The sequence below is a fragment of the Pelmatolapia mariae genome, linkage group LG6, assembly GCF_036321145.2.
Source record: "Pelmatolapia mariae isolate MD_Pm_ZW linkage group LG6, Pm_UMD_F_2, whole genome shotgun sequence".
Classification (NCBI taxonomy): domain Eukaryota; kingdom Metazoa; phylum Chordata; class Actinopteri; order Cichliformes; family Cichlidae; genus Pelmatolapia; species Pelmatolapia mariae.
The window spans coordinates 40,617,646-40,640,752 of record NC_086232.1 but is presented as its reverse complement, the minus strand read 5'-3'; the positions used below and the strand labels follow the sequence as shown (position 1 = coordinate 40,640,752).

The window sequence follows — 23,107 nt, the reverse complement described above, 5'->3', positions numbered from 1 at the left end:
CTTCATGTGTTGGAAAGAAGTTAAGAAATTGCTATTACTACTAACTTTCAGTACTTCCCTTGAATCCTGTGTAGGTCTCTAGCCTGCAACAACAGGTCGACAGGACTTTTACTGAAACTAGAATCAAGGCATAAGTTTCAAGGTAACATTTCTTAGAACATCTGTCTAAAAATCTGGTTTAATTTAAGTTGAAGAACTAAATCTGAAGGTTATGCATATTTTGGAAATTAAGCTGTACTGCTCTTCCTTTTTCCTCAAACGAACGTCTTAATCATTTGTAAAGACTTTCTTGTATTAGACACACTGCGTGCACCACTTGATCTGTGGTACATAACGTCTCACCTCTGGAATGGGATCTGAAAGCAGAGTGTAGAGCTTCTCGTGGGCGCTGTCGCGAACCCCACACCAACGCGCCGGGTCAAAGTTCTGCCAGATGCGTCCCAGACAAATAGCCACCCACTGGCGGAGCAAGGGGTGGGGGTCTGACAGCTGCTCCAGGCAGTTTGCTATCAGGTTGCCCTGCAGACAGGCCTCCTGGAGGGGAGAGGAGCGATGCAGAATGAGTGATGAGTGTATGAGATGCACAGATGTGAAGCTTTTGGTTATAAAAGGGGGCGCACCTGCAGATGAGTATATCTGATGAATTTGAGAAAGACTGACAGAACCGTGGGAGCTGAAACAACATCATTAAATTACTCTCATTTGGATCCGTCGTGAGACGCTGGACTGTGGTAGTTAACAATAACCTTCCGGTTAAATCTAATAAAATACAATATCTGCAGTCATCTCGAGCAGCGCACAGGTGTGAAGCTGGGAGCAGACTTGTAGCTCATTAGCCAGTTAATAACCACTAACCTGTAACCTCACACTGTGTGATGGACAAAAAGATGATGAGCTCTGTGGCAGCATGACTTTTTCCTTTCAACCCATTTGGGCTTTAAAAAAAAAAAATCATCTGTGAACTAAAGGTAATTGGTTACCAAGTTTTCAGATGGTCCAAAGCACGAGAGGGAAGCTGGCGACTTTATTTAAAATCATTGTAAAAGTTTCTTTTTGATTGATTTTTTTGTCAGAGCACAAACAAGTGTTCTCTCTCTTGTTTTCGCTGCTGTCGCGTTTCTTCTTTTCACAGACTTTTTCAAATGCTGAACTATCATTAATAACACTACAGACTCCCTGTCGTTTCTCACACACAAACAGTCACTATCTGCTAGCGTGTCTGTGTGTAGTTCAAATGTTCAACAGTACAAGATAAAACTACCCACCCTACAGTGCATGTTCAAACCCTTCATCTCCACAAATGATTCATTGTTACAATGCCCAGGACTTTGACAGCGTACTAGACTTTATTCTAAAGCACACGTGGAACATGGAAACGTGTCCGTCATTGTTTCTCACAGTTCAGTTTTGGCGACACTGTTTCTAAGCGTACTTTCTTCTCAACCTTGAAGCCTCGTGACTCTTTGCATCACAGTGCGCGGCCTTTTTATCACATATGATTCATTCCTAACACATCGATGAATCTTATATGAAAAAGTGGGACAATGCTCCTGGGACAAGCAGGATTACACGGTGGTGCTAATTCATAAACTACCCAACTGGATCTGATCACAGTGTTACGATGCCCGGCAGAAGTAAGAACAGAAATTAAATATTTTGCTGCCTACAAATGGAATTAATTACAAAAGCCTATGAAGTTAGATTGGAAAGTTTTAAAAAGTATATTTATGAGTATATTTATTCACATGTGTTGTATAATGTGTATGTGGTACTGTTGGACAGGTCTTTCTTGAAAAAGACATCCCGCGCTCAGAAAGGATTTAATACTAATATTGCCACTATTATTATTATTATTATTATTGTTGTTATTAGTATTAGTAGTAGTAGTATTAATAATAATAACAATAATGATGATGTTCTCTCCATGTTTTTTAGATTAATTGGCGATTCTAAATTGCCATTAGCTCCAGGTGTTAGTGATTGTGGTCGCCCATCTTTCACTGTTAGTCATGTGATGGACTGGTGTCCCATCCAGGGTGCCCCACCCCTGCTGAGACATATGGGATAGGATCCAGCCTCAATGCAACCCTGAAATGGTGAGTTGTCACAGTAGAGTAAAAAGAGGACAGCAATCTTTTGGATCTAGGAAAAAAGTCGGTTGTTCATTTTTTTGCTTGAATTTTTGGTCTGCATTTTTTTTTTTGCTGAATAACTGCAAGTAGCTGCATTGACCAACCAGCTGCCTGCATATGATGCGTTTAGGGGAGTTCTGTAAATTACAAAGAAATTACAAAGAAGCCAAATATACCAAATATAACTTCAAATTACAGTGTGACTCTCTGTGCAGTTTACAGAGACCTGTGTGATTATGCACAGCTCTAGTAAATGTGTCATTTCTCAAGTTTTCTTGAAAATTCAACCTCTCTTACACACACGAACCGCAATAAACGAGAGAGGGAGAGAATCTTCTTTCGTCTCCAACAAATTGAGGCATCATAACAGCGCATCATTTGTCAGCAGCTACACAGCGTAACCCTCCCCACCCCTAATGTTTCTCATCGTTCTCTCGGCTCTGATGGATCCTCCCAGCTGAACCCAGAGAGCTGGAATATTAAGACACCATGGCTCGGTGACATGTTCACAACAGCGAAACTGCAGTAATGAGTGCTGTTGTTGAAAGGAAGAGGAATAAATAATGGAGATGTGGAGCAGGCAGAGAGTCTCAGTGTAATGCTGAGGATCATCTATTATTTACACAGACCTGTGAGAGAGGTAGGCGTGCTAAGGACACAGGGATACCGGAGAAGAATGGCTGTTTCTGAGTTTGAGAGCACATACAGCTTTTATGATTTGTCACATTTATATACTGTAATGTCGAGAGAGGGAGGAGTAGAGGAGAAATGAATGAGTCAAATAACATTCACAACTAGACAGAAAAATAACCACAGAGACCAGGAGCAGGCGCAAAAGGGAGTGATGGCGGAATATTTCTTTGTGGAATAGAGTGTCAAGAAGTGCGTGCGTGTGCGTGTCGACTCCATGAAATGACGAGCTACATCCCTACATTGCACCCCTGGACGTTTGATTAGCGTCAGACACAAAAGGCTTCTGGGACTGAACACCGGAGGCCAGCAGCAGGCCGAAGTGACACCTGCGGTGATAAAGTGTCACCGCAGAGGTGGCTGTGGGACAGAAACGGAGATTGCAGAGGTGACTGTGGGTGACAAAACTGTCACATAACCAATATCTCCCAGAAATACACAATAGACGAGAGAGTGATCTTTCAAAGTGACGGCTGGCCCCGAAAGAAGGCGCCGTTCTGTTGAGGGAAGTGAATGAATATGTTCGCCTATTTGGATTTCTAGCAAGCAAACAGACAGCAATGAAGAAATACAAACGTGTTCAGACATCCTCCTACCTGTCCTGTGGTATAGTTGTTCACGATAACGGCTAAAATGAAGACAGCCATGGTCCGATGCTCAGCCTGAAACAGAGAAAAGGACAGAATTAAGATTTTACGTCAGTTCCGCTCTACGTTTCTCTTTTATCTTAAACTAATTTGTTGTGAAGCAGTAAGATAAAGTGGACCTATTATACTTTAATATTCAAGTGGAAAATCTTCATATTAAACAGGGACAAAATTTTAGACAGCAAGGTGAGCATTAGTGCAAACACCTACGACCAAAAAATTCAGGATTCAGACTGCTCAGATTTCTGTGCACCTGGTCGACATTAACTTTCATGGTTTCCTTTTAGAGGCCAGAGATACAGCTCCAAGCAAAGCACCTTCACTGACATTCTCCGCTTGACCGCTTCAATTTATAGGGCTTGACCAGGGTCAAGTTCAATATCAGGTTTCAAGTTAAAGAAGGATAAGAGTCACGTGTTCCTCTCATGCCACTGCACAGAGGACTCAAGCTGAGTTGACTAAAGATGAAGTTTGGAGATGAGGAACAAACAAATTTGTCATTAAGAGCTAACTGATTAACAGTTAGCAAATTATTTTGCCATCAAACATGGATCACATGACACGTGTCTGATCGTTAGCGCATCCAGTTTCTGAACTGTTTGCTAATTTTATAATTGAACTTAGTAATTAAATGTCAATTTCTATAATAACACAATGTCATGAAAACTCTGAAAAAAGGGAAATGGCGAGAAGTCACAATAAAGGGGAGCAGGCTGAGGGTCGCAGATGCCAACAGACTCGATAAACTGATCCGTAAGGCCAGTAATGTTGTGGGGATGGAGCTGGACTCCCTCAAGGTGGTGTCGGAGAGGCGGATGTTGTCCAAGATAAAGACAATGTTGGATAACACCTCCCACCCACTCCATGACATGCTGGTCAGTCACAGGAGCACGTTCAGTGAGAGACTGAGAGTACTGAAAAGCACCACTGAACGACACAGGAAATCATTCCTGCCTGTGGCCATCTCCCTGTACAACTCATCCACTTAACACACTGTTTACTGCAACAGCTACACCCTTCTTGCACATGTTCTTCCTTTTTCAGCTATTTATTAATAAGTGACTTTTATGTATATATATATGCCTGTATATATTGTGCTATTCTTAGTTAGTATATTGTCTGTCTTTGTTAATGTTTGTTTATAATGGAGCACTGTAACGAAAAATATTTTCCCCTAGGGATCAATAAAGTATTCTGATTCTGAAAAAGATGAAACTAATATTATATTGATAGAATTTTTGCTTGTATTAATAGCTTATTCCTAAATAAGCTATTAATACAGGGGGCGATCGTGGCTCAAGAGTTGGGAGTTCGCCTTGTAATCGGAAGGTTGCCGGTTCGAGCCCCGACTTGGACAGTCTCGGTCGTTGTGTCCTTGGGCACGACGCTTCACCCGTTGCCTACTGGTGGTGGTCAGAGGGACCGGTGGCGCCAGTGTCCGGCAGCCTCGCCTCTGTCAGTGCGCCCCAGGGTGGCTGTGGCTACAATGTAGCTTGCCATCACCAGTGTGTGAATGTGTGCGTGAATGGGTGGATGACTGGATATGTAAAGCGCTTTGGGGTCCTTAGGGACTAATAAAGCGCTATATAAATACAGGCCATTTACCATTTACCAAAGACAACAGGCATATTTTTAATGCTTAATTAACTTCTGCAAACTTTTATCAAATGTCTAAAACCTTTTCACTACCTACTACAGACTATTATTGTTTCTTAATAGTTGTAGATTTCAGAGGTGGATCCTTCATTTAGGCAGAAAATTTACTAGAGAGACTGAAGAGTTTAAACACTGTTTTCAGAACACCTTTTAGAGAAAAAACATTAAAAGGGCCCGGTGGCGCCAGTGTCCTGCAGCCTCGCCTCTGTCAGTGCGCCCCACGGCGGCTGTGGCTACAATGTAGCTTGCAATCACCAGTGTGTGAATGTGGATGACTGAATGTGTAGAGCGCTTTGGGGTCCTTAGGGACTAGTAAAGCGCTATACAAATGCAGGCCATTTACCATTTAAAAGAGTGAAGTACAGCAGCTGGTTGAGAAATTACATGAAAGGAGTAACACCAGATAAAGGAATAACATAGAAGTCCACTTCAAACCCAGTTGGAATATTTAAACAGGATTCTGCTTTCTTGATGATGATGGTGGATACTCACAGGCATGTAATTGTCAGCCAACACTGACAGGAAGTACTTGTGCCCATTGTCTTTCACCAGGTCAGCTTGACATGACTGTGGAAACAGAAAGAAGGAGAAGATGGTGGAGACTTCACAGCAGATATATTATGGGGTAGTTTGCTTCTTTCAAGCAGAGCCTCAAAACTTTGCATGAATACTGATTATAAATGTTATTATTGCAGGAGCGTACGGCCCCGAGGAGGGACTAAAATATGAAACATGGCAGAATTGAGATGTAAATCCTAGATTACTCCTAATTATTTCATCAGCGCCAGAAAGCTCTTCCGATGCCACATGCTGCTTCTGTACTTCAGGGTTTATCGTGTTTTTCGTCTGTAACATGAAACAAAGTGACGAGCAGTGAAGCTGACCACTCAAGATCAAAGTCTGTGTCTGATTCAAACATCTTCAAAAAGTGTCGGAGAAGTTAAATCAGATACATTATTGTAGGAAACAAGGACAAAGTTAATACAAGTAAATGAACCTTTTTCAGTCTATGGAAATAAATATAATAATATAGAATAAACTGGACTTTGAAGTGTGCGAGTGTGATTTTACGTACGCTGTCCACAGCGAGGATTTTAGCCCAGATGAAAACCAGCAGCGGCCGCAGCTCTCTGGCTGAGCTCTGAAGCAGCTTTAACACGTAGGGGAAGATCCCCACGGACAAGGCCTGGGAACACAGAAACAGGCAAACACGGAGCGCTGGTGTTTATAAAGCTGTATTGATGTTACCGTTATGGGTCAGGCTTTGCTGTTGAACCTGACTGTCCAAGTGTGAAGGCCGAGACGCACCTGTGGTTTGAAAAGCAAACGCGAACACCAGAATGAAAAGTAGTCGAGCACAAGCTGGGAGCCCGAAAGACTTGCTGAAAATACAACCTGGCTTTGGACTTCTTTCACCTTCCAGCTAAAGAACAAGAGACTCTCTTTTCGAAGAGCGTGCTAACAATTTGGCTATTATACAATATCCAATTAAATAAACTATCCAACAGCAATAACACCATATTTTGAGATTTTAATCTTAAACTTCTATTGATCTGAATTACAAATGCTAAATTTAAAAAAGATTTTCACTGGAGGTTTTATAGATGCAGCAGCGTCCTGTTCATACGGTTTTATACGTGTAACTAAAAAAAAAAGCACACAGGTGATGGTTTTACATTCAGTCTTCAGATGTATCTGCTTTCTCCCGAGTGACGGGCAGCAGCACTTGACTTTAACCCACTAAAAACACTAATATCTTATTTAAAATATAAATAAGTGAACAAAAAGAAGACAATCTGCTAGCAGCATGCTAACTAGTACAGCCAGGTCAACTGCCCATTTCAAAATGCAAGTAATCTAAACAATAACCTAATAATTCAGCTGTCATAGTGTTTTTAAAACCTAAAAATTTGCATAACAGATATTTTGCACATCCTGACACAAGTCTTAGTTTCTTATTTTCTTTCTGTCTTGGATAAGTGTACAAAAGTGAATATTGTCGAGCTTTGCAAACGTCTAAATCAGTAAAAACAAACTCAGTTTCATATTTCCTTTTTAATAAAGAGATAATGATGTAAGGGGCATGTGTTTGAAGGACACATGGCGCTCCCTGCCTCCAGTGTTGAGCACAGGATGGAGAGTTGTGATCTCATTCATGTTATTTTTTAAACATTCACAGCAGAACAAAAACGCACCAGACTGACGGCCCAGGGTCCCAAATCCAGAAACCGTCCGAGCAGGTCCAGAGCACGCAGCCGGTGCACCTGACTCAGGAGGACCTGAAAGAGAGCAGAGGTCAAAGGTCGATGCTGCCGCCTCTGAACTGAGAGGAAGTCTAAGATTAAAGTAGCAGGAGGAGGAAGAACAAGAGGAGAAATGTCGTAGACGTGCAGTAAAACAGGTGGCTCTCCCACCAGTACTGCTAACACACTGGCACCAGATTTCATGAGTGGGCGGCAGGGTGCGTCCTCTTGGCTGCCATTTTATTTGAGATCTTACTGCGATACTGGTACGGGTAAATACCTGATTGGGCTTTTTTTTCCTGCAGAGAAATTTTGGCAGCCACTTAAGCCCCAAAGGAAAAGCCCCTCCCCCTTTTGAATGATGTAATTGGAATTTTTTTGTTGTTAATTGGGGTTTCATTTGAATTGTTTTTTTTTACCAAAGAGACAAAAATAACAGGAACATGCACAGATTTCTGTCCAATGAACTCATTGCCTCTGTTGTATGCTGCGATCATGCTTACTGCCGCGTGCAGTCAGCCCCACAGGCCGATTCTGAGCCAAGAAAAACCCAAAGCAACAGAGATGCCAAACGGGATCACGATGTAACGGTTTTGGCCAAGTAGAAGTATTTTAAGGATGCATATGTTAAGCGCTAAAATTGTATGCGTGTATGTTTGGTTGGACTAACATTATGTGCAGTGTGCCACAAAGCCTGTGTGAAGGCTGGACACTGGTCCATCCCCATGTGACCACCCTGCAGTGTGTGTGGGAACAAGCATATGGAGGAACCCAGGAATACACACCCACACACACATACATTTAGACATTTCCAGGGAATCATAATGTATTAATGACTTCCTCCGTGCCTTCGACCCGCAGGGTGTGACCACAGAAACAGATCAGGGAAAGACCGGACCAGGGATGCCTTCAACTCTGAGGAAGTGTGTGGGAACAAGGAAGTGTGTGACGCAGGCGCGTGCTCTGCAGGAAGAAAAAAAGCCACCTGGCAAAAATACTGAAGCAATCCTCCTGATCTCGGTTTAAAGGAAAAAAAAAAAAATCTCATTCCTCATCCAGTCCCCACCCCTTTCCCAAATCTCTATATATTTTTAGATGCATAGTCAGTGTAAAAATGGTCATAGCCCACTAATTAGTGAAGTCTCATGATGAAGCCAGGAACTGAGCAATTTCCCCACTGCCACCTCTTTGGACCCGGACGCGACGAATGAGCAGTAGCTCTAACAGTGAAATCAAGGACACAACACACCCTTGATTATCCTTCCTTAATGACTGTAACAATAACCATAATTCAAAAAGGAACTTAATCTTTTATTCAATGTAATCTAAAACTACTGATTGAGCCCAATAAAGTCATCAGGGCAGTTTCCACAGAGGGCAGAGAGAAAAGAATCCAAGGGCCGTTTTCTGTACGGTGCTAGACAACTGCAAGTCTTTGCACACCCAGGAGTCGCCCCTGCCGGCAGCTTTAAGGCACTCAGAAGCTACATCCATCTTTAACATTGTTTACAATTAGACCATGCTTTTGAGGTGCTAAACTTTGGAACAGCCTTCCTTAATGCATCAGTTTGGCCAAATCATTAGTAGTTTTTATAGGTCTATGGATAGAAATTTGTTATTGATTATTGCAATTAATTTGCCGATCTAGTATTTAGATTTGATATCTGTCCAATTAGGACTTGAAGAGCTGGATCAGATTACAATGGAACAATTCAGTTTAACTTGCTTCGTCAGGACTCCAGTTGCTAAGAGGATAGCTAACATAGTATGCAGGAAGCTAACAGCAAGGGTTCAACAGTTAGGAGGTACTTTCCACCTGAAATACTTTCTCTGTAAGTTTTTCCTTTAACTTTTATTTAACTGGAAACTGCACATGTGAACCGAAATGACTGAAAAGTTTCAGCCATGAGGTTTTCCCCCATTGTTCTCACTCTGGTAAAAGTTGGTGGAAACTCTTTGTCACACTTAAAATAACATATTATGTTGAGGTCAACTCAGTTAAATTATCATTATGTTGTTTTAGCTCCACTCTGTGTGTGAGGGGTTGCACTCACAGCGAGACCAACAGCAGGGAAACAAGCGTAACTAGAAACAGCAGCAGCAAACAATCAAATCCGTTCAGATCATTTCTCTGATAGCTAATGTTACGTTTTGGGGAAAAAAAGGAGATCCGAATCTCTTCCTCACCGTGAGGAATACAGCTTTGTGATTTAACAGGAGATTAATGTCGTCAGACACCACTGGTGTTATATCGGAAGTGAAAAAAGTTGGAAAGGAATTTATAGAGTGCTACACAAATAAAATTATTATTATTATTATTCCACACAGCCCTAATCATAATCTTAAGCTCATTTTATGCAAATAAATATCTGAGCAATACTCTAAACATGTACACACATTAAAGCGCGTGTGCATGTTTACTGGAGCGGCTCATGTGTGTAACACCATGCTTCCCATCCCCTTCGGTGCAGTGAGTAAGCGCTTCCTCTCATGACGCTGTATGTATGAACGTCGACACACACTGCGTCACGTTATGATGCACCTGCAGGTATGAATCACTTGGGTGATACATAGAGAAGAAGATTTAAAAAAAAAACGTGTTTGAGTGCATTGTTGTTACTATAGCGTCACAACTTGGAAACATTGTAACTCCAATAATCCGTCCTGGATGAAGGACTGCTTCCTGGGCTCTGTTGTTCTCCCTTTGCTCATTTCATTAAAGAGCGTTATTGATGGATTCCTGCCCGTTGCTCATCTTTTTTGTCACTCTTTGCACTTTTCAAATTGAGTCAGATTATATTTTGGCCTTAGACTGTAAATCCTGTAAGAATTCACCAGACTCTTTAGCTTCATTCTTATGCAACTGCATACTTAAATAGGTAGAAAACCTGTTTATGTGCCCATCAATTACATCACGGAGCAGGAAGTAGCCCTCACACTAGATGACATTGCCCTTACGGTGTACAGCTGCAATATGTTGTGTAATCTTAAAGGCTGCTGCTCCTTTCCTCTTATGTCCACATCAACAACACACACGCACACGCTGTACCCGGTGCTCGCCGATCAGTCTGCCTTTTCCTCAGCTTTTAACGGCTCCCGACAGAACTGCTGTATGGACGTGCTGCTGCTGCTGGGAGCGCGCTGAGTCAGCAGAAAATTACCATTCAACACGGACAGCTACTATGCTGTGATATAGCACTACTATGTGCTGTGATATAATACAACAGCACAACTGTACAACCCCGCGGGGTGATGGTGGTGGTGGAGGTGGGAAGAGGAAAATGAAGCATATGACCGCAGTTACTCAGCAGCTGATGCACTCTACGAGGATGAGCCAAGATTTCACTCTTGGACCTTTCACTCTCTCCAGAGTGTGGTGGTTTACACGTTCGCCTAACGAGATCCCGGGTTTGATCCTGGGAGGAGACACTAATGCCTCGGGGGATTGCGCCAATCAAAAATTCGGCGCTACCCGCTGTAGCAACCCCTTGTGAATAAGAGAGGAGCTGCAAGTCGCTTCTACAAAGTTCAGAGCTACAGAAAACACAACATTCATGTTACAGGTTTTCTTGCAGGCTTGTAAAAAAATAATAATTGGTCTGAAAATAATGAGCTCAATTTGCAAGAGGGACGACCTGAAGGTAGGAGTATGTTGTGTAATAAATTAAAAGAGACCTGTTAGCACTGTAACATTTGCAAAACAAAGACTCATACTGATACAGAATTATTATTGCATGTTGAAAATATAATTGCATTTCATTTTATTTTCTTGCCTTTTTCAAGCATTTTTATATTCATCTTTTACTTTAGTGTCTCTCTTTTGGTTTGCGATCTCCGTTCCACGTTTTGCATATGAAAGCTGGATTTTTATATCCTTTTCTATAGTTTTCTCGTTATATTTGACTGGTTTATCTGCAATGGCGAGGTTGAGTAAATTAGCGTCTTGCTTTTATGAATTATTATCTACATTTAAATAGAAATGTGGGCACAGAAAGCAGCGCCTCCTTTGCTCGCTTAGTTATTTCAGTGTCCCGAGTTCAGTTCTGTCCCCGGCCATTTGTTAGACATTTTACCCCACCCCCCGTTTGTCCTCAGCAGTTCCAGTCTCATAAAGCTGTGGGTGTGTGTCGGTGTGTGTGTGTGTGTGTGCGTCTGTACCTGCAGTACAATTGGGAGCTGCTCAGGTGGGTTTCTGTTCTCTACGCCCATCGTCAACCACACCTGAAACGCTGTCAGCTGCTCTGCGAAGAAAGGACTGTGCTGTGGACACAAGAAGCAATAAAATATTTATCACCATTTCAAAGAATTTATTCTGCTTCAGCTTTCTCTCTCTTCCAATCGGACACACACACACACACACACACACACACACACACACACACACACACACACACACACACACACACACACACACACACACACACACACACACACACACACATAATGAGGTAGTCCTGCAGTTACAAGCCCATCATTTCATAAAAACATGAACATAATGAGCTGAGGAGTGACACCGCACTGCAGTAACAACATAAATCCTGATCTGTCATGATCACCTTCCCCTCTCCTCTCTCTGCTGTCATGGCACATTGCCTGATTGATTGGCTGCTGGCCGCAGAGTTTTCGATCACGCAGAGTGTTTGAATTGCGACAGCCTCGTGTAGACCGCTGATGGATGTCGGGAGGGGAAAATATCAGCGCTTCGCTGTTGGATGGTTACATTAATTTGAGCATAATCAAAGCTTAATAACCCTACACACTTAGATACTGACAGAATTGTGAACAGTAGCGCTGCTTACTTAAAGATGACACCTGTGATGTAACTAAAGTAACTACTTTTTTTTCATTTGTTACTGCTGAGACTTTTGACAGACACAGCCATACAGTACTGTGTGATACTGTATACCAATGAGCGAATGTGGGTGAAGCTGTCAAAATTAATTAAAAATTAACGTCACAGGGATGTAGCTCAAAAACTAGCCGGGTTGCTGCAAGACAAGAAATACGACAAAATGCTGGCTCATCAAATCCCAATAAATTCATATACAACATCATTTTGTCCTGAATTTGGTCTCTGCTTCCTGCTTTGGACATCACCATAATAGACAGAAAATAAAGAGTAACATCTTTACACTGAGATAAGCTGATTATTACATTTTTAAAAACTGAACACTGATTTTAAATGTGTTGCCTTGATAAAGTAGCATACTGTGATGAATGACACAATTTTCCTTTTTATCTACGAATTACATAAAAGATCTTTTAGAAAGATTTATAAAATGCCATGAAATATCAAAAATACATAAAGAAATAAAGTTATTACATAAAGTAACAAAGATGTGGGGCACGAGTGGCATTTTTGGTTCCATATAAAATAAAATATGACTGTCGGGGTGTTTTACAGGTGCTAGAGAGGAGTTAATTAACATGAGCAGAGACTCAATCTTTAAAATCTACCATAAATAACATTCTCCTTTTTTTTTCTTTACTCAGCTGTGACAAAGTCCAACAAAGAGAGGTAAAGGAGTCAAAGCACATCAGAGAGGAATTAAAGGCTCCTGAAAGATGGAGCAGGCAGATCTGCTTTAGGAGTCCTCAGAGGCTCAATTATAGTGTTGGTAAGTGTTTTTAGCCCAAGTGCAAGAGAAAGTAGGAGGAGGAGTGAGTGTGGAAAACTGCTCCTGGGGGAGCGATGCTCACCTCCCAGGGCCAGGTGGAGAGAAGGTGGAGTTCCCATATAAGAGTCCTAACATGGCAAAAGCTGCTGTGTGTTCTGCATCGTTGTTGCAGAGTCTAGCAACCGTTGGTCGGCTCAATCTTGTTCCCACAGCTTTATAAGCAATAATGCTGCAGGATTTTTGACTTTTATGGAAAAGACTGTTATTAATTATAACAATACTAAAAACAGTGTCCTTTCCAGAAGCTCCAGCTGACAACTTACTGGACGAGCTCCTTCATTTGCAACTATCAGGCAAAGCTGTAATGTCTCGCATCTATAACACACTGTGCAGTGTAACCCCAGCCTACGTTGTGGGCCTCAAGTCCACATGAGAGAAGGAGTTGGGTATATCTACGTCAGATGACGCCTGGGACTCAGTCCTTTCTCTGGTAAATTCTGCATCACTCTGTGCCCGTCATTCCCTGTTACAATTCAAAGTAGTCCACAGGGCCCACTTATCTAAATCCAAACTAGCTAAGCTTTATCCCAGTTTAGACCCTCGCTGTAACAGGTGCGGGTCTGATGATGCCAATCTAACCCACATGTTTTGGACCCACCCACCCTGAAGAGGTTTCCTGCACTTTGAACAAGGCTACCGGCCTGAAACTAGCTCTCAACCCCCTACTTGCTGTCTTTGGTACAGCGGGAGAGGATGATAAGTATATTCACAGAGCAAAGCGCAGGGTGCTGTCTTTTGCTTCCCTCCTGGCTAGGCGTGCCATTTTGATGAGGTGGAAGGCTGCTGCCCCGCCCTCCCATGTTCGGTGGCTTGCTGATCTCATGCTGTGTCTCAGTCTGGAAAAGATCCACTGCTCCATCCAGAACCAAAAGGGCACATTTGATAAAATTTGGGGTCTCTTTCTGGAAAACTTCTCTAAACTTGAACTTAAGGATGTTCCAGCTGACTAACGGATTTGCTTCTCCATAGTGGTCTGATGTCTGTCTGTGTTAACGGGAACGTGAAGCTCAGTGATGGTGTACCTAACATCTGTGTGGTTCTTATGGAAAGGGCTACTTAATATCATAATCCCTCCAGGGCTGGGGCTTTTGTTATTTGTTTGGGGGTGGGGGGGTGTTTTCGGGGGTTTTTTTTCCTCTCTTTTTGTTTTTTGTTTTTTTCTTTTTTCTCGTTGCTTGTTTGGTAAATAATAAGAGAGGAAAAAAATGTTCGAACATGAGAAGTTCTGTTTTGTATTCATTGTAAACAGTTTGTGTTTTCCGTCTTTTTTTTTTCTTTGTAAACTATATCCACAAATACTCAATAAAAATATTTTGAATTAAAAAAAAGTGTCCTGTGGTACCGTTAATCCACAGTAAGTTGTCTATCCACATGGTCCTTCCTGGGTTTCTCAAGGAAAAGGAGAAGGAGAGTATGTAAAAAAAAAAAAAAAAAGGATCTTCTTCTAAACCCAACCAAGTAGTTTTGTCACATGAGCCTAACAAAGACATTTTGTTGCAACCTAACCAAATCGCTTTGTTTAAACCTAAGTAATTTTGTTTCATAGTCCTGACAAATTCAGTTGTTTAAACCTTCTAAAACACGTTTGTTCCTTTAACCTAACCAAGTAGCTCTGCTGCCAAAACCCAATAAAAGACTTTAGTTGCTTAAACTAATCAAAGCTACAAGACCACAACAATGAAACTGGTCACCTGCAAAGGCCCTGAAAAACATCACTTATGATGTTGTAGGGAAAATACACCAAGACAGTGATGCAGATGCGCTGTTGACTCACACAGATACAAAAAAACAAAACAAAAAAAAGTGTTATGTTGACCCATATTTGTTAAGTCATCATCAGCTCAATCAGCTTTTTTGAAGAGCGCTTCCATTACACTCAGCATCTCCATCACGGTCCCCTGCCTCGTCAGTAAATATAACAATAAACAGTCGAGCGGCTGAAAGTGCAGGGCCAGTGCTTTCTGAAACTATTTTTTATTTGACGCTCATACTTGAGTTATTAGACTTGACATTTTACAATGTAATCCGCTGGGGATGAGTGTGTGCGAGTGTGTTTGAGAGATTAATAGAGATGCTGTATATGCGGGTGGTGGCGAACTTGCAGTGCAAACAAGAACAGTTTGTTGTTTACAGGTGTCAGTGCTGGACACATTCAAGATAAAAGACATCCATCAATGCTAGAGGTCCCCTAGCCACCAAGCTTCATGCATTTAATGCCAAAAAACACAACAACATGATGCATCAGAGGCATCAGTGGCTCTGTGCTTATTTGTCTCTCTCTCACACACACACACTTACTCTGAAGGCGGTGCCCTCCTCGATGATGGTGGGCAGCTGAGAGAGGCATATGTCCACGGCCAGGTCCCACGCTTGCCTGTAGAGAGGAAACACACACACACCGCATGTAAATGACATCATATGTCAAGAGGAAGATCCTTAAATAAAACTTATTTTCAGGACTTTTCAGGAAGAATAACAAAAAGATAAATAAATGAATAAATAAAAATATCATAAAGAAACTGCCAACCACATTTAGTAGTGTGGCATGGCCAAAGGAAGATCACATTAAACTGTGGCACCGTTTGCTATCTTTACGAGTTAGAAGCTGCATATATCAAACAGCTAAGATTCAAAATTCTTTCCATACCAGGCATGAACTGAGACCCTGAATCCAAGAATTTAGATCCAGTGATATTTTCTAAAGAACGATGTGTGCTAGCGATGTATTATAGGGTAAGAACTTTGTGACACTTCACCTTATATCTCATATACCAGAATTCCATATGAGTCCATACCCAAATCACCCAATCACCAGGCCAACTGTCGTAATACCTTCATACGATGTTGTCCATAACTTTCTGAGTGACCCTGGTAACAAACAGACAAATTTTATCCATATAATTTCCAGTCTTGGAAAATAATTTGTATGTATCCTTCACCTTAGTGCAGGAGCAACAGTAAATTTCGTGCGGTGGTATTTTTGTGGTGGTTCTCCAATCTTGGTGACTATATGCTATACATGTTTTAAACCACAGGCAACATGACTCATTTCACACAGCTCCTTATTATTGGGCTTCAGGACACTGTGTAAACTGGAAACGCCCCAAAAAACACAAACCATGGATGTTCAGAGTGGCGGACAACTTCCAAAAATCTGTGATTTCCAAAATAGTTCTTTACATAACAGAAATAGTCTTGATACCGATTCTCTGGTCTTTAATTAATTCCATTTTAACCAAAATACATGCAAATATTACATTTTATTGCTAAAGACTTGGCAGTGCTTTCACTATTTACTGTTTTTTAACCTCTTGGTATTCTCCAGATTAACTGAGTCTTGTCTAGGGTTGGAGGTAAGCTTAGGGTTGGGTTTTGTTTTAGCACCATCCTCCAAAGGTAAACTCTCAGATCTACTGATTCTCATTTAGCCCCAAGCAGAATCAACAAAAGCAGGTCATAAATCAGACATGGGCCATTATTTCCATCCTGCCACTAACACTCATTTTGCTCAGCTCACGTGTTCTCCCTCGCACTCCTCATCATGCACAAGGGCTTCTTTAAATTCCCAGCCTGAGGTCCTGAGGAGGGCAGTGAGGAGCCTTTAATCCCGTTCGAAACACAAGCTCTTCTCTCATGGCCATCATTTCTAATTCATGGGGTTATGTAACTCACATCAAACCTTATCACAGCTTCTCTTTTCTCTCTTTCTGCCCGTCTCTCTTCTCCCTTCACTTTCCAGCTCCTTCTTATTGCAGAAAATTGAACTCTGGGCCTCGATGGGGCTTTTTCCTCTCAGTTAACAGGAGTCAGGGGTTGAGTCATGTTCCCAGTCGATACGCAGCAACGTAATGTGATGCTGAACCACTGATGCTGAGTTCACTCTGTCTGAGACTTCTGCTTTAATGGCCTTTCCCATTATCTCAATGTGATATAATAGAGTTGCACTCTTGGTCAACAGCACATTGTTAAAGACATAATGGACCCACTGATGAATGTGTAACATGCAAACATGCAATACAGCATGTAGGTAGAAAGCATTTGTGGCTATTCCAGCTTCTGTCAGCTGCTGCAAATTATGGCTAAACAGAAGCGTATATCAATTCAGGAGCCGGTGTAGTCGCCTTCCAGTGAAAATATTACCCGTGCAAAACACACACTACTGCTTTATTAAGAACAGATGCTGCTCGTTTTACAAAGTGTTGGTGCCATATGAGGCCTAATTTTTGTCGTACTAGCCCTGATTATATTCACGCACTGTTTCAACTAAGACTTCTGTTTACATGAATATCTTACATTGCAGTTAGCAAACAAATGATGCTGCCATATGTTTCTGCAAGACGTTAATACTAAAACATACAAAAAAGGCCAAACTTCCTCTAGATGCACAAGTCAGAGTGCTGTATTGTGTTATTTTGTTTTTATCCAACTCATTTTTAAAGACAAACGTGGAACAACACCTTGCTAACCAACCCAATCGGGTTTAATCCTCGTGTTTATTTAGACGCTACGCTGAAGTTGCTACAGTAGCTTTAGGCTAGCTGGGCAACTTATTTCTAGAAGTGTGATGAGGCTGGCTTAAAAAGTGAGCCAGCCTCCATAGACACACATATGAAGTTGCCCAATTTTAAAGCAATAAAAAAATCTTTTTACAGTCTGATACAAAGAATGGGTTTGGTCTCAGTGGGCAGCTTATCCCCTTTTTTAATAACTCATCCAGCCTTGACTGACAGTCGTACTGAGATAAGGAGTCGACCGCTGTCGGCTGGGCCTCATCGTCGCTCATCACTGAATTAGACCTCTCCTCTGTTTTGTGCTGCTGATGCTTTTTGGAGCATTTTTAATTGAATTATTTCTACTGACCACCCAAGCAGGTTGTGCAGACTAACATGTAATATGAAGTCATGTGAAGGGAGGGACAGAAACCACATTGGAGATGTGATATCACAGGCAAAGGCCAGTGCAACAACAGAAGAGGGAATGAGCTTACTTTAGTTAGCCATAAAGTGAGTAGATGGTGTGCAGCTACTGAAGAAAGAAGATTCAACAAACTAGAAAGTGAGTCAGTGACCTTCATTATACTCGAGTTGGACTGTTTGCAGTATTATAGTATGTGCAACCTTAACACTTTCAATTTCATGCTTATCATCAACACTGGCACTCCTATGACTCCATCTAGATTCAGTGCAAACTGCAATTTTTTTCAGGGTCACATCATACTGTGACTCTACTGCTGCTAAGAAGTTCCCCACTTAGTGGAAACCGCTTCTTTCTCCGCTGTAACTTCAACTATATATTACTTGTAGTGTTGTACTTAATGTAACGCTCCGTTGGCCATACAGCAACTTTAAAACTCGTTATAAAATGCTTCTTTAAATCTGATCATATGTGCATCAGTGGGAATGAGATGCTTCTACTGGCCTCTAAAAGACAGGCGTTATCAATCTGTTCCCTGTTGGCTAGGAGGGCAATCCTACTGAGGTGGCGGGATGTTGCCCCTCCCAACAGTGGTTACATGACCTCATGTCGTGTCTAAAACTAAAAGACATTCATTCCAGTACTCTACTGGGAAAAATCAAAGCATGTGGGGTCCTTTCCTTGATGCATTTCAAAATCTATAAGAATTTTTCAGCAAACTCTCTTATGTTAGGTGTGGAAATACAGTGTACAGGTTTGGGCAGTGACCTGGGTGGGATTATTATTGGGATTATTTTGCAGGGATTATGTTATGTTTCTCTCATTTTTCTTTATTTCCATTTTCTCTTTTCTTTTCTTCTTCTTTGCCTTAAATGTAGGGGCTGATTACCCCGAATGTACAGATCATCTGTAATCCCTTTCTTCTCTTTTTGTCCATATGTATAAAAGAAAAAACTCTTAATAAAAAGACATTGTTTAAAAAAATGTGGCCATATGTGATTGCTACTGATGTTATTATACGAGCTGCTTTCCTTAGTTTCGGAGAACAATTATGGCTGGTTTTAGATACAGCTTGTTTCTTGATATGGTACAAAAAGTAAAACTTCTACAAGTACAGGAGAGAAGAAGCTGCTGGAGTATCCTTCAGAGTTATGGTAATCATTAATAGATCCATTGGCGCTGACAGAGCTGCGAGAGCCTTTTTTCTTGGACATATGATATTAATATTATAAAAAAATCGCTCTGAATTAAACGTGTTTTCTCGGTTTCATAACTTCAAGTACTGGGATTACAATCTGTGTGCACACATTGCCAACAAATATCCATCCCTGCTGGTGTTTATGTAACCCAATGGTGTGGAAACCAGCAGATAGAGCAGTGCTATCAGCGAGGACACACTCACGGGGAGGAGGCTGCTGCGCTGTTTAGGATGACAGCATTAACTTGGATGATGTCTGTGAATCCGAATGAGTAACTCATCACACCAAAGCCCGTCTGTGTGTGATGAGGGGACAGAGCAGGGGACCAGTTGGCGCTGACTAAGCTCTTTTTGTGTGTGCGAGTGCGTTGCCTGCAGAGAGTGGTGCAGCAACGCGCAAACACGAGCGCAGATATAAAGCAGACACACACCCACGCGCACTCCCACACTGAAACTGCCCACGAGGGAGCAATCAACCTGGGGTTTATCTGCTCTCTCCCATCTCCTCCATCTGAATAACAATTGCTGTTGGTGTTCAGGCACCAACATCGATCAACGAGCACCCAAACTGCTTAATTCCTCCTCTATGTTTCCCTTCCTTTCCCATCTATGTTCATCCAAACTTTTATTTTTCCACCAGCCTTATATCTCCAGCACGTCCCTTTTTTATTGTCCATTTGGTTTAGTTTTCTGCACTCTTAAAGCGCCTCTCTGCTGTTAATCTGTCGTGCTTAATACTGCATGTGCTGCTGTGAAACTAAGTGATACTCTTAATTTCTTTGGCGGTAAACTGTAATGTACCCACAATCTTAAAAAAAGTGGGTAGGCATGAGAATGAAAGGCTACTGCTTCAGTAAAGAGCAGTATTCTTTACAATAAGTGATGCCAGGCTGTTACACAACAAGTCACTCCTCGAGGCAATGAGAGTGAGAGATTTTTTTCCAAACACAAGCCAGATAATGAGTGGGAGAGATGGAGGGAGGCATTTATAGAAGACCAAGAGGAGAAACAATAGATAGTGGGAGAAGTGTTGGTGTAAGTAAAGCAAGATAGACGATGCGATAATGTTCCTAGCAATGCCTAAAAGACTTTATAAGCGCGCCTCTGTGTTTACAAGTGTAGTTACGAGAATACATGACTAATAAATCAGTAAAATGATGCAGAAACTTGTCAGTCCCAGACTGCGTGAGTATAAGTAAAACCTTTAAACTCTTAGTTTTGTGTTATTAAATAATTCAAAAAGGTTTTTTGTTTTTCCCCCGGTTTATTTTTGTGGTGTGCCTGCTTTTAAACTAAATCTGCCATGCTTGACACAGATAGAGATGTCCCACAAAGTCTTTTAACATCCCCCAGAGGACAAGTGCTTTTTCGTTGCTTTCAGTCAAAAGGTGGACGCATTTGGCTGCAGGTTAATGTGAGGGGGTGGGGAAAAGAAACGGCAGCACTTTTACTCTAAATCCAACCTGTCTTATCACTGCACTGCATTTATGTTGACTACAAAATAGATCTGAGGCACAGAAGGGTTTCAGCAGTGACGCTCCTACCAAGTAAAATGACAGAGATGAGAAATGAACATGCAGAGTCATCCGTTCTTTATTTTAAATGACGCTCATCTGCACAGTCACCACATCAAGCTGCAGCAACAAGGTTCTGTAGTGCACAGACAAAGTGAGCATGAGAAGAGCAAAAAAGTCTTTTCATGCCACGAAACACCAGAGAAAAAAAAACTGCAGTTCCTCAAATGTCCACTTGAGGACGACACTCAGTTTTACAGCAGATACATGCTAACATGCTTACAGCATGCTACAAACAACAGTTCTGGCCTCCATATGTAACCAACCCCATCATGACAAACATATAGGTGGCCCATTGCCCGTTTTGATTTAATTCCTCACAATTTTAATTCATAATAAAGGCCAGACCTGCTGTTAAAGAAGAGTATGTTCAGCACTTGAGTGTACTAAAAGACACCCAAACAGGAGTTTTGTTTGGATTACAGATGCAACGTGCATCTTGTGAAAGCTGATAACTCCCTCAGCTTCACCCATCAACCCAGTTTAAAAACTGAGGCTTAAGTTTTAAGCGTTTAGACATAAGTTTTAGTGTTCGACCGTCCTGATGCAAAGATAAAGAACTTTCTATTTAAAAAGACACATATTTGCCGAGGAGAAGAAAAGAGAAAGGGTACAGAGAACAGTCATGGATGTAGTGAAGGAGGACATGCAGACAGATGGTGTGACAGAAGAACATGCTAGGGAATAAGGATGAGATGGAGGCAGGCGAGCCGCTGTGCGACCCCTCACGTGAGCAGCAAAAAGAAAAAGATGACTTCATATACAAAAGGTGTATTTGTGAATCATAAAGATATACATAGAGTATACATGTACTATTCCATATCAGAACACACTTCCCTGCTTTGTTACTGGTATTACAGGTATACTGTGAAAATTACCAATCAATCCACATAAACACAGACTTTGCCTCGCCCCTGGTGAAGGCAGCTGTGTGCCTCTGCCATGTGGGAGAGAGCAGCACATAGAGCCAAACTGGAAACAGTCAACATGCAAAAATAAATGAGAAACAAGATTCACGGAAACTAAACTTAGTATAAACGAAGAGCGTGCATATGCTCCAGAGAAGCAGCAAATAAAGACACCTACGTGTTTTGGCTTACACTTCTTCAACATTATATTTAGAGGTTGTGAGAGTAAATAAGGCACTTTTAATATATTGTAGTAACTGCAGTTACACAGATGGGTTTAAATTTTTATGCAGACCCTGACACACCCTGTCCTGTTTTTGCTTATAGATTAGAGTGACAGCAACGCTCTTGGTCACATTGCTGCACATACAGATGCTCAGCTACTGTACACCTTCTCCTGCTTCTGTTTTCAGAATAACAGGCTGCAGTGCATCCGGTAGTAAAATAAACACTGTCATGCGTGAGCACGATCAGCTCTGGTGTCACCTTCTCAGGTCGCTTCTTCTGACTGGATTACTCTTGAAAACAGAAGATTTGAACAGCAGGTGGGTGGCACTTGTGTGAAAACGTCTACTGAATGCACAAAGATGAAGCTGAATGAGAGCTCTATAAACTCTCTAGAAGTGCAGTTAAACTCCCAGAAATATCTCACTGCATTCAAAGTGTTTTTCCTAATTGCTTTGGTAAAATGAGGAATTACAAAACCAAACTAAATGGTCAGAAAGACACAAAGTAATTCCTGGTGGAAAACAGTTTCAGACTCCAGTTTTCATTTAACAATCAAACCCATAACTTTAGAACAATTGAGCCCTGAGGCAGATTTTTCCTTTTGTGCATAAGATGCCAGACTCATGGCATTTTTTAATATCCCCACACTAACAATCATTAAACAGGCACACATAAAAAAGGCAACACTGTCTGCTCTCTAATCATAACGTGTGTTTGTTAGAAAGTCTGTTCAAACTCCAACTGCAGTGTGCCTGAACAAACAGCAAAGCCTCAAGGATGACTCTCCCTCTTACTCTTGCCTTCTGCTTTGCAAAGCTGCGGACATCTGTGTTATCGGTGTGCATGAAAGTGAGCCCCGAGCTCTGTTTGTTTGAGTCTTACCACATGGCGTGCATGTATGTAGGGGGCAGGCGGGGGCTGCTGACTGGTGTGCAGTTGTATGACCTCATTATCCTCTCTGCTAACAGAAAATTGCGAAACAAGCTGGCCACCAGCAGGTCCTGACGAAACAACTTCTGGAACAAATCTGAAGAAAGAGAAAGGGAACATCAAATGATTTAAGTGAACACAGAGATAAGTTTGCATGTGGGAGAAAACGGGGACCTGAATGACTCGATAAACAAAAAGAAGCTTAACTAGAGCGAGGCGACTACTTTAGAGAAAAATGGGCTACTTTGTTTGTATGCTTAGAGAATATAAAGGGCAGGAAAATGCAGATTTAAGCCGTGTCGCAGTCAC

The 23,107-nt window shown here is 41.7% G+C and overlaps 1 protein-coding gene across 5 annotated transcripts in view; it reads right to left on the bottom strand.

Annotated features, from left to right (window-relative positions):
* The window catches only part of rptor (regulatory associated protein of MTOR, complex 1), a 191,555-nt gene that overhangs the window by 56,274 nt on the left and 112,174 nt on the right, over window positions 1-23,107 (bottom strand). For all 5 annotated transcript variants that reach the window (XM_063476950.1, XM_063476949.1, XM_063476951.1 and 2 more), the window contains 8 exons: window positions 22,751-22,895; window positions 15,345-15,420; window positions 11,527-11,628; window positions 7,321-7,404; window positions 6,201-6,311; window positions 5,618-5,692; window positions 3,419-3,484; window positions 343-534 (listed from right to left, as the gene is read on the bottom strand). In XM_063476950.1, the coding sequence (XP_063333020.1) occupies window positions 343-534; window positions 3,419-3,484; window positions 5,618-5,692; window positions 6,201-6,311; window positions 7,321-7,404; window positions 11,527-11,628; window positions 15,345-15,420; window positions 22,751-22,895 (851 nt within the window). The remainder of the gene's footprint in view (window positions 1-342; window positions 535-3,418; window positions 3,485-5,617; window positions 5,693-6,200; window positions 6,312-7,320; window positions 7,405-11,526; window positions 11,629-15,344; window positions 15,421-22,750; window positions 22,896-23,107) is intronic.